We start from the raw sequence: 11647 nt of genomic DNA, 5'->3' as shown, positions 1-11647 counted from the left end.
TTAACCAAACTCAAGGCGGTGGGGTGTGTTGGTCGATTTGTTTCTTAAGACTTTGAGGTTATTAGCATGCACTTGAGTGCAGCTTCTCGCAGCAGTCGTGCCAGCTGGAATCTCACTGGTTTGCAGTGAGGACTTGGAACCCTTCATCTCAGGTGGTTTTATCAGGTCTTAGTACTGAGTACTATTTAGTGTAACTTAGCAGAAAAATATTAATTAATGGTATAAATTTTCACAGGAGACATCACATCCAAACTCTTTTCAGTGGTGCTCAGTGACAGGACAAGGGGCAATGGACACAAACTGGAACACGGGAAGTTCCATCTGAACATGGGAAAAAACTTCTTCACTTTGAGGGTGACCGAGCACTGGAACAGGCTGCCCAGAGAGGTTGTGTAGTCTCCTTCTCTGAAAATACTCAAAATCTGTCTGGACACCATCCTGTGCAACCTGCTCTGGGTGATCCTGCTTTAGCTGAGGGGTTGGACTAGAGGATCTCCAGAGGTCCCTTCCAACCCCTGCCGTTCTGTGATTCTGTGATAATTTGCTGCTTCTGGTTTTCAGTTCAAGTGAAAAATTCTATGATTTTTAGAGTTGATTTGAGAGTTGAATTTACCTGTGTTACTGTTCACATCAGCTGTATCAGTCTGCATCTCTCAATCTTTCAACTTCTTTTGGCAAATCAACATCTCTGGATTATTTAGCTATCTGTGAGACGCCCAGTAATGTACACTTCCTGTGTTTTTTTTCTTTCCACCACCTTGGTTCAAAGTGTAAGGTTCAAAGTGTAAGTTTCAGACAAAAATCACTACTAAATGCAAGTATTTAATGAGTAAGGATTTTTAAGTACCAGCGCAGTACCTCTCAAAACAATTACTCTGAGCAGATAGATCTTTTTTCATCAGTAGTGGTTTAGAAGGATACTGGTAGAACTTCAGCAATGCTGTCAGCCCAGCAGATGATCTGTACTGCACAGAATTAGTACGCTAATGTTTTGGGTTTGCATGGCAAGGTTTTCGTAGCAGGGGGACTACAGGGGTAGCTTCTGCGAAAAGCTTCCCCCATGTCTGATAGAGCCAATGCCAGCTGGCTTCAAGATGGACCTGCCACTGGCCAAGGCCAAGTCCATCAGCAATGGTGGTAGTGCTTCTGGGGTAACAGAGTTCAGAAGGGGAAAAAAACCCACCCGGAGCAATTGCAGCCAGAGAGGAGTAAGAAGATGAGAGGAACAACTCTGCAGACACCAAGGTCAGTGAAGAAGGAGGGGCAGGAGATGGTCCAGGCGCCAGAGCAGAGATTCCCCTGCAGCCTTGGAGAAGACCATGGTGAGGCAGGCTGTCCCCCTGCAGACCATGGAGGTCCATGGTGGAGCAGATATCCACCTGCAGCCCGTGGAGGACCCCACACCAGACCAGGTGGATGCCTGAAGGAGGCTGTGACTCCATGGGAAGCCTGCGCTGGAGCAGGCTCCTGGCAGGACCTGTGGCCCCATGGAGAGAGGAGCCCACGGTGGAACAGGTTTGCTGGCAGGACTTGTGACCCTGTGGGGGACCCACGCTGGAGCAGTCTGTTCCTGAAGGACTGCACCCCATGGGAGAGACCCCTGCCAGAGCAGTTCACGAAGAACTGCAGCCCATGGGAAGGACTCACGCTGGAGAGGTCCATGAAGGACTGTCTCCCGTGGGAGGGACCCCACGCTGGAGCAGGGGCAGAGTGTGAGGAGTCCTCCCCCTGAGGAGGAAGGAGCAGCAGAGACACCGTGTGATGAACCGACCACAACCCCCATTCCCTGTCCCCCTGTGCTGCTGAGGGGGGAGGAGGGAGAGAAATGGGGAGTGAAGGTGGGCCTGGGAAGAAGGGAGGGGTGGGGGGAGGTGTTTTAAGATTTGGTTTTATTTCTCATTACCCTACTCTGATTTGATTGGTAATAAATTAATTTTACCCAAGTGGAGTCTGTTTTGCCCATGACAGTAACAGGTGAGTGATCTCTCCCTGTCCTTATTTCGACCCAGGAGCCTTTTGTTATATTTTCTTTCCCCTGCCCAGCTGAGGAGGGCAGAGACAGAGCGACTTTGGGGGCACCTGGCCTCCAGCCTGGGTCAGCCCACCACAACTAAAGATTTTCCCACGGTAATGGCATGCTGCATCTTTGCCATCTGTAATTTAGGAATGGAGAAACTCGCTTCTCTGTGTGAATCAAATTGAACTGATAATTGAATGTAAGACCTGAGTACTGTTACTCAGTATGAGAGTTGTAACAAAACACTTGATTGTCCTGTGGAGATGCCTGAGTGACCCCGATTTCATTCCAGTCACCACTAACAGAGCTGAAGCACATTTGTAGCAGCAGCAGCAGCAGGGTTGGGGGAAGTAGGCCCACATTCAGTGCTCTGACTGAGCATCTGTGGAGGGCATCTTGTCATCCACGTTTCTAGAATGCCATATTCAGCACTTCTATTAGAAAATAGAAAACTGCCTCTGAACCATGAATGGTACAAGATAATTTTTAATGCTTAATATTTTGAAAGTTTGGTTTCAGGGCAGCTGTGGACGATGAATATGCCTTGAAATGCACGAAGGAAAAATACAGAAATGGATTACATCATGCATTTGTGTAACTAGACTTAGTTTGTATCTTATAAATTCTCACGACTGTATGCCAAGTCTTGATTTCAAGGAACCTACTGCAGGGCAAAGCTCCTGGCCAGGCGAGTGGGACAGCCTCCCTGTGTGCCCGCCGGCAGCATTATCTGCTGAGTGCTGCAATTTCCAGCTGCTCTTCTTTCCTGAAACTTTAACAGTGGCAAAACAAGGAGAGTCAAGTTGACTTCAGTCCTATAAACAACATCTCAAGATGCCTCATTTTATGAAAAGCGTTATTGAAACCAAGCTAGTACTTTTAAGTACTAGCAGATCTACGTCATCCATCCAGTTAAACTGGGCTCTTCTGTCTTTATTTCCATCAGTCCGCCATTGCCTCAGGCGAGGACAAAGCATCCTTTGACAAGGCAGGCCAGTGGCAACACCCCACAGGGGCACGAAACGTTCGTGCTGTGCGTGCCCGCTGCTGAGGGCGGTAACGCTGACTGACGCAGACCAGGAGCTGTTGATACCTAGTGCAGAACCATTAATGACACCTAGAGCTGGTGCCCTATGCCCTAAGCAGCCATGAGGTGGCCATGGCCTGCTGTCCCCTGGGGATGGCGGCTGGCCACACCCTGCCGCGGGGGTCCCCCCCGTTGCTAACCCTGGCCTGTGGAGGGGGTCAAACACCCCAGCAGTGACCTGAAATGGCGGACCCGCTCTGCCTCCTTAGCACAAGGCTGCGGGAGGAGGTGGGCTCCGTCCCTCAGGAACTCGCACTCCCGCCGAGGCGCAAGCCCGACACGGCGGAAGACGGGCAGAGCGGTGCCGCCCTCCTCTGCCCCGCCGAGGTGCCGGGTCTCGGCGCTGCCCGGCGCTCCGCTGCCGCCGTGCTGCCTCCTCCCGGCGGCGGGGCAAAACCGCACCGCCCCCGCGCCCGCCCCCGCTCCTGTGGCAACCGCCCCGCCCGGCTCCTACCTGTCCGGGCGCGGTGGCGGCCATGAGGGCGGCGAGCGGGGAGCAGCCGGCGGTGGCGGCCGAGGAGGCGGGCGGTGATGTCCGCGGCGAGGCGGCGGGAGGCGGGCAGCCCTGTGAGCGCGGTGGTCCCCCGGCCTGGCGGGGCCCGCCTCACGGCGCCCCGCCTGTTGCGGCCTCCGTTACCCTTCCCCCACCCGGTTCCCCCCCCCCCCCCGGCAGGGGGAGCTGAACCTTTCCCCCCCCAGCTCTCCACTGATCCCCCGTGGCCACCCCCAGCGCCACGCAGCCCACCACGGCAGGGGTGTGGGTAGTGCCCCGTTAAACAGGGACTCCCCTGCCGCCATCAGGTGCCCAAATCCCCTTCAGCTCCTTGGAGATCTCCTTCAGCAAGGACATCTCCTTGGAGACCTCCATGAGTGGCCCTGCCTTGGGCTGTTTGCCATGGGGAGAGCCCTTGGCCACATGTCCCCAGTGCTCAGGGGTGGCCTGGGCTCCCAGGTGGGAGAGCCCCCTCACCACACTGCAGCCCAACAGCACTCCCTTTTTGGATTTACACAACATGGTCCTGTTGTGAGGAATCACTTAATGTTGGGGAGCAGAGCCTGGCTGAATGAGTTCTCTTCAGTTGTGTTAAAGGCAGAAGTAGAGAGGCATAAAATGACATTACATTTGGCAAAGCAAGTTAACAGTCAGGGGGTTTAAAATAACGGGTTCTTTTGTAATGTGTTTTACTAACAGGGAAGAAATATGTACATGTTGAGCCATCTAGGAGAGTTAAAGAAATCCTTGAGGAAGAGCTTTGTTTTCAGAAAGAAGCATGCCATGTTAAACATCCAGCTGCAGGTAATCCTCCCTATCAGCAAATGGCAAGTGTTTGTCAGGGCAAATGAAATGTACGTTGTTCTGAGGAACTCTGGCAAAATTATTATTTAAAAAAAACCACCATCCCAGAACATCTATGTAATAGCCTGGGGAACATTTAGAAACAGAAGAATTGTGTATAGTTTTTACTACTTTTTTTAGTCTGAAATTACGGGACGTAGAGAACGTGGATAATTCCATATGATCTATCAGTTTAATAGAACTGAAACAAATGCCAAGCAGTAGGGAGGTTTTATTACCTTTGTCTTTGAAAGGAGTGCTGTAGCTATTAGAATACTTTGTCCCCGTCTGCTGTTCAAAACTGGAGTTGGTGTTGAAAAGAATGAGTTGAGGTAAGAATGATGGGGGTAAATAAAGGACAGGAAAACAGTGAAAACAATTAGAAAATTAATCTGTTTAGGCAGCTTAAAGGTTATGGAGAGATTTGATTACAAATGAAGAAATGGAAGTCTTCATTCTACAAATGAAGAAATGGAAGTCTAAGAAGGAACAAAATGTTCAGTCTAGCTAAACTATTAAAAGTTCTGAGAACTGGAGGTAAAAATGAGGTAAAAGATTGGAGTAGAAATAATTAGCAGTTTTTAACAAGAGATCTTAATGCTGGAACAATTTAACAAAGATCACTTAGATTCACCGTTTTTAATACTGCTTTAAATATTTTGCACTTAAACCCTTAGTCCGGGTCCAAGCTCATTTGGTAGTCTTGGTGTAGGAATGAGCCTGAAGCCATGTGACTTATGTAAGACAAAACTTACATCATGCTGGTGGTGTCTTGCAGCCATAAGATCTATTAATCTATTTGTAGAAAATTAATTTTCAGAAGCTTGTAATGTTTAAAGATAGATCATTTTATCTGGTTGACTATAAGGTCTTACTATAGGAACTTACTGCCTTTATCAGCCAAGCCGTTGGTTTTTATTAGGTACCTCTCTGTATAGTCCACTAAGTAAAGTTGCTTATTCTACAGCTTCCCTCATTAGTTTGTTCTAGTGGTTGGTGTATTAAAAAAAAAAAAGCCTGATTAATAATTTGGATTTGCATGATTCAGCTCCTTGGTTTTTTTGGATATATAATAGTGCCATTTTTAGTATCCAAGATTTTCTTCAAGAGAAGGTATATACATATATATATTTGGGTTTGGCTCTTTATGTTCTCTCAGCAATTGTTTAGCCTCTTTTAAAATGCATATACCAAATCTGATCATGGTATTTCGGTATTTGTATCACCAGTAGCTTGTAGAAAGAGAGAATCATCTACTTACCTTAGAGCTACATTAGAGCTAACTTTAGCACTAGGACCTTGAACTGTTTGTCAACTGTTACTCCTAAATCCATGATGCTTTTGCTCCACAATACACAGTTCCCATTCTGTAGCGTCACATTCTCTTTCATAGGGTAAAGCTATTGCTTGATTGTATTAAGCTGCATTTTGTTGGAACAAGCCCATCTCTCTCTCTATATATATATATATAAAAATTATATATATATTTTATATATATATATATAAAAAATACATATGCACTCTTCGCTGGGTAAAAAACTGGCTGGAAGGCCGAGCCCAGAGAGTTGTGGTGAACGAAGTTAAATCCAGTTGGTGGCCAGTCACAAGTGGTGTTCTCCAGGGCTCAGTCTTGGGGCCAGTCTTGTTTAATATCTTTATCAATGATCTGGATGAGGGGATTGAGTGTACCCTCAGTAAGTTTGCAGATGACACCAAATTGAGTGGGAGTGTCAATCTGCTAGAGTGTAGGAAGACTCTGCAGAGGGATCTGGACAGGCTAGATCGATGGGCCGAGGCCAACTGTATGAGGTTTAAAAAGGCCAAGTGCCGGGTCCTGCACTTGGGTCACAACAACCCCAGGCAGTGCTACAGGCTTGGGGAAGAGTGGCTGGAAAGCTACCTGGTGGAAAAGGACCTGGGTGTGCCGGTTGACAGTCGGCTGAACATGAGCCAGCAGTGTGCCCAGGTGGCCAAGAAGGCCAATATCATCCTGGCTTGTATCAAGAATAGTGTGGCCAGCAGGACCAGGGAAGTGATTGTGCCCCTGTACTTGGCTCTGGTGAGGCCACACTTCGAGTACAGTCTTCAGTTTTGGGCCCCTCACTACAAGAAGGACATTGAGGTGCTGGAGTGTGTCCAGAGAAGGGCAACAAAACTGGTCAAGGGACTGGAGCACAAGTCTTATGAGGAGCAGCTGAGGGAACTGGGGTGGTTTAGCCTGGAGAAGAGGAGGCTGAGGGGAGACCTTAATCGCTCTCTACAACTGTCTGAAAAGAGGTTGTAGTCAGGTGGGTGTTGGTCTCTTCTCCCAAGTAACTAGCAAAAGGACAAGAGGAAATGGTCTCAAGTTGCATGAGGGGAGGTTTAGATTGGATATTAGGAAAAATTTCTTCACCGAAATAGTGGTCAGGCATTGGAACAGGCTGCCCAGAGAGGTGGTGGAGTCACCATCCCTGGAGGTGTTCAGAAAACCTGTAGATGTGGCACTTCAGGACATGGTTTAGCAGACGTGGTATTGGGTTGACGATTGGACTTGATGATCTTAGAGGTCTTTTGCAACCTTAAAGATTCTATGATTCTATATTTACGTCTAAGTAATTTTTGCCTTTGTTTCCAAATTTGGAAAATTTTGAAAGAAGTCTTTATGTTTTCTCTCATGTAGGATTGAGATCCATGTCTAAACTCAATCAAAATGAATTTAAAACAGTTGGATTCACAGACAGAAATGTACAGAAGCTTGGTGATGTAATCAGTTTCCTGTCAGATGTAAAGACCATTTGAACCTGCAACTCCATTATTGTGATTAGCCTCCTTAAGCAATTACAGCACACACCTGCAAACGAACTACATATGTAGGCTCTGTTTATAGTAAATGGAGAGAAAAAGGCACTTTGAAAACATGATTCTTCTGACTTGTCCTAGATACCTACTGTTGCATGTGTCGTGCTCTAAAAGTGCTTGTTCTTTTCCCATTGACTGTAAAGAGGCTCTGGACAAGTAGCTGAATTGCAGATCTTAATACTGGTCTGCACCATCTGCTCTTGCGTCAAATGTTACTAAGAGCTGAATCCAACCACATTTCACTGCTTTCATCTGCCAATAGATCAAAATTGTCTGGAATATTTCAGTCTGATCGTATAAATGGATACTACCATATATGTTCTCATGATTTCTGGGGAGTCCCCCAATGAAATGTATGTTACAAAGGCTTAAAGTAGTAAAGATAATATAGAAACACTACAAAAATATTTGTCACAGGAGTGTATAATATGGATGTATAACAAGCTCAATGTATACATGTATAGCATAATATGTTATATGCATAGCATAACAATGCTATGTATAATAAGGTCAAATAGATGCTGGTGTAGAGATTATTCAGCAGGCACATAGTTTCTTTTCCATCTGTATACATCCAGAGAATGAGAGATGCTCTTAAGTGGCCTGAGCTCTGATAAAACAGCAGTAGTCAGGTTGGGTGGTTACTGATTTACACAGTTAAGATTATTAGAAAGTTTCTTGTTTAACATAAATTAGATGGTTAGTCAATTGTAACCTTTCCACAAAATAAATTAGCTTTTTTTGTTTTGTTTTGGTGATGTTTGCTTGGGTGGGGGTTTTTTTGCTTGTTTATTTGGGGTTTTTGGGGGGCTCGTTTGGTTCTTTTGGTTGTTATTGTTCTGCTATCTTTTTATGAGGGCATATGGCATTTCAGCATGACCAACAAATCATGCTGGATGCATCGATGATATTACTGCTGTTTCTTATTTCTTATAGATCAGCAGCATCCTGCTTCAGTTAGAAGCCTAGTAGTCATAAGCTGTTCTACAGACAGTAGAGAGCGTTGTACACCTTTAGCAATCTGAATTGCTCTCTGAAGATGTCAACCTCTTTTCATTAACTGTGGAGAAAGATTATAGTGTTCTGCTTAACTACTTCTAATTACTGTATAGACCAAAGGGACTGTCTCTTAAAAGTTACATTCATTCTAGAACAAGTTGAAGTAATTGGTTATAATGGTATTATTTTGACAAATTATTAACAGTGGCTCTGGAAGGAATTTGGAGTGTGAAAAAGAATTTCTCCATTGGAAGCCTGAAAACAGTGTCACAGAACAGAAACAGTTTACTTTTACAGCCTCAATTCTACTCAAGGCATGCAGGAATGAAAAGTAAGAGTCAATCATAAGAAAATTTAATGATAAAACTTCATTTTAGAATTGCAGGGTAATATTATTTTATAAATCCATAGACATCTCACAGGACTGTAGATATGTTTTGTTCAATGTTATTTTTTCATCAGATTACATATATGGTCTTATGGTAATCACCTCTGGGCATCTTTCTGCAGAGCTAACCCACCTTTTCCTTTAAGTAGCCAACAGACTTGAAATCTTTGCACCTATTTAGGACTGCTATGTGGAGTGACCTTATTTCATGTGCTGAAACCTTTTGTAAACATGTGGAATAATCACTTGTTTCCTGCTGATGAGTGATGAGCGTTGTTTTTGTGTCCATGATGAACCTTACTTGCCTTTCCTAACAACCAACCTTAACCAATTCAAATGTTTAAAAAAGCATATGTCCTCCCAACACACCTCCTGAAAAGAGGTCAATCTAGGTACCATTTCAGGCATTTTAGCATTTCCTGCAATGTTCAGCATGGATTTCTTTCTTTACAGACAGTGGAGCGTGGCTTTTGTGGAGCAGACCTCTTCCTTATGAGCTGGTAGATTTTAGCATAGTCTTCTCAGTGTGCCCACCTTCTCTCTTTCAGTGAAAAGTGTTAACTTTGTAGTGGAAGGTGAGAGCTTCCAATCCCAAGGAAACACAGAGTTCATTAACTTTGTAAAAGTAATATTGTTAGTGCCATGAGCTTCCAGAATATGTGAACTCAGCATATTTTGCTGTTAAATGAAGCTTTTCTCATGTTCTTGGGGCTAGTGGTTTAAAAATACAACTAGCTGCTCGACTAGCACCTCTTTCTTCTCGTCTTGATCTTGGGAGCTCTGGAGGTAGTGGAATCTGAGTTACAACAGCAGCATGAATTAAGTTAGTGTAAGAAGCGTTTAACCAGTACAGCCTTCTGCCATGGCTGCCTTTACTCTAGAAAGTACTTGTAGTACTTGTAGAAATGTTTTGATTACAGAGCAGGCCTAATCTATGCTAGGTATTAACTGCAGTCACTTCCGGTAATGTACTTAAGCCAAGAAAATTTTAACCACACCGTAGAAAATACAACCGAAGGATGCCTCAGAGCTTGGAGACATTGGCTGTGAACGCATGTACATGAGGCTTCTACGGAAGGCACAGAGAGTTTTCAAAGATCCTGATCTCCTCCATTTCCTGTTAAGATCTGTGAGAGAAGCACAGCTGTAAAACAAAACAGTTTATTCAAATTGATTGAAGTGTTGAAATGTATGGGATCTGTTGGTTTTCCTTTGGGAATTTAGATGTACTTTCCTTCCTAAGGACTACTGCTAGAGACAAGTGTTGCTCTTCTCACTAGCTATACTGCCTGTTCTGCAGCAGAATAGGCAGGTAACGTGAGAGGAGGGGTGGCAGAGAAGAAACAAGACAGAAGAAAAGCTGGAAGCAGTCTGGCTGCAGCTCCTATACTCACCAAACAATTTCCATTCACACCCCCTCTTCTGTGTAAGGATCTGGGGAAGAAATGAGGTGGTAATACACGAATTCAGAGATGGAGTAGGTACAGGTTATGGAAATGGACAGAAAAAGAGGAGGAGTTTCTAGAGAGAAGATGAGTCTAGTGTGTTTAGTGCCTGAAGGAAAGGATAGGAAAAGGAAGAAGCACAGACAAGGGGAATGAAAGAGGAGATACAGAACATAGTCAGGAATTCCTGAAGGAAACTGGAGAGAAGAGAACACAGTTCAGCAAAGCAGGGATACAAACTGAAAGAAATGAAGGCAAAAGATGTAGGAGAAATAAGTAGAAGAGACAAAAAGAAAAAAATATATGCCCATGTTGCTGAATTTACTGAAGTTAATGTATTTATTTTTGCTTCTCCCATTTACTGCCTTTCCCTAAAAGTGACTAGTGGTTTGAGGGGCTCACTCTGTGGTGTCTCATCCATCCTTACAGTGGATCTTGTTTTTTTACAGAGAGCTGAACTTCAGTGCTGTGAAGACCTCAGTCTGTTTTGATGTGTCAAATCAAACATCAAAAAGACTAGCTGCCTTTGGAAATGTAGATCAGTATTTCTAAGATTTTGAAGAAAGGTCTGCTTGGATAGGGAGCTATTTCCTCTTGTTGTTTTATTCATAGCCTCGTACTGCTTCTGTATCAGATATTGTAATAGCCAAATCTGATCCATATTTCAGCCAGTGATGAAGATGTCACAATCCAAAAGTTACAAAATGTTCTTGCTGACAAAAATTGTGCTACTCTGAAACATGACATTTTCATAGGTTTTTCTGTTCCAAAGTGATTCTAAGTTCCAGCAGAAGATTGTAATGTAATTGAAGAGATGCCTTAAAATGCCTTAGGCTGAAACCATTCATTACACTGAGCATTTCATAAGCCAAGAGTATATAGCTGATATCTAGCCTGGTTTAATAAAAGTTTATCATAAATAAGCCTGCAATGTCTCTATATAAGAATTATTGTAGAGTCAAAGAACCACAGAGGCAGCATGGAATCTGAAATAACCTGTCACTTAACTCTCACTCTTAACCGTTGTTACAGTGAGGTAATACCAAATGATCATTAGTTTGTTTTGTATTATCACACCACTTAGGAAACAAATGTGGATCCTTGTAGGTGCTGCATAAAACCAGAACAAAAGATAGCTTTGAAAGGTCATGGATGCTTGGAGGAGGTACCAGAGGAGGAGGAGGTACTCCTATTTGCTGCCCCAACGTGCTGTCTGGGGAGGTTTGTGGAGGGGCTGAGATCTGGGAGGATGTGGAGAGCATCCTGAGTCTTGTCTGGCCCTCAGACTTTTACTCCCTGCTGCTCTTCCACGTGGTCACCAACGATACTGCCATGGAGCGTATCAAGCATGACTTCGTTGTGTTACTGGAAAACGGCAAAATAATTCACTCTCTTAGACTTATTTTGAAGTTTTAGAAAGCAGGCATTCTTTATTGCAGCGCTGGGTGCACGGGGGATAACTCCACCTAACGTGCACACCCAAAAGACAAAACTAGCAAGTATTTATACTATGTTAATATACATATTCATTATA

At 44.4% G+C, this 11647-nt stretch overlaps 1 protein-coding gene across 1 annotated transcript; it reads left to right on the top strand.

Annotated features, from left to right (window-relative positions):
• Positions 1–3568: 3568 nt before the first annotated feature.
• Positions 3569–11443, top strand: C1H11orf97 (chromosome 1 C11orf97 homolog). Its single transcript, XM_075742974.1, has 4 exons — positions 3569–3671; positions 4297–4401; positions 8486–8611; positions 10563–11443. Exons 1-4 carry the CDS (start codon positions 3581–3583, stop codon positions 10568–10570), a joined length of 330 nt encoding a protein of 109 aa, XP_075599089.1. The 5' UTR covers positions 3569–3580; the 3' UTR covers positions 10571–11443.
• The last annotated feature ends 204 nt before the right edge of the window (positions 11444–11647 follow it).

The sequence above is a fragment of the Balearica regulorum genome, chromosome 1, assembly GCF_011004875.1.
Source record: "Balearica regulorum gibbericeps isolate bBalReg1 chromosome 1, bBalReg1.pri, whole genome shotgun sequence".
Lineage (NCBI taxonomy): Eukaryota > Metazoa > Chordata > Aves > Gruiformes > Gruidae > Balearica > Balearica regulorum.
The sequence above is the reverse complement of the archived record's forward strand: the minus strand, read 5'-3'. Positions and strand labels throughout refer to the sequence as shown.

What these genes read in the sequence shown, in the direction of transcription:
- C1H11orf97 (XM_075742974.1), top strand. Translation starts at nt 3,581, where the DNA reads ATGAGGGCGGCGAGCGGGGAGCAGCCGGCGGTGGCGGCCGAGGAGGCG. An exon ending in GGCGGGAGGCGGGCAGCCCT is followed by an intron (nt 3,672 to 4,296) that starts GTGAGCGCGGTG and finishes TTTTACTAACAG; the next exon opens with GGAAGAAATATGTACATGTT. An exon ending in TGTTAAACATCCAGCTGCAG is followed by an intron (nt 4,402 to 8,485) that starts GTAATCCTCCCT and finishes AATTATTAACAG; the next exon opens with TGGCTCTGGAAGGAATTTGG.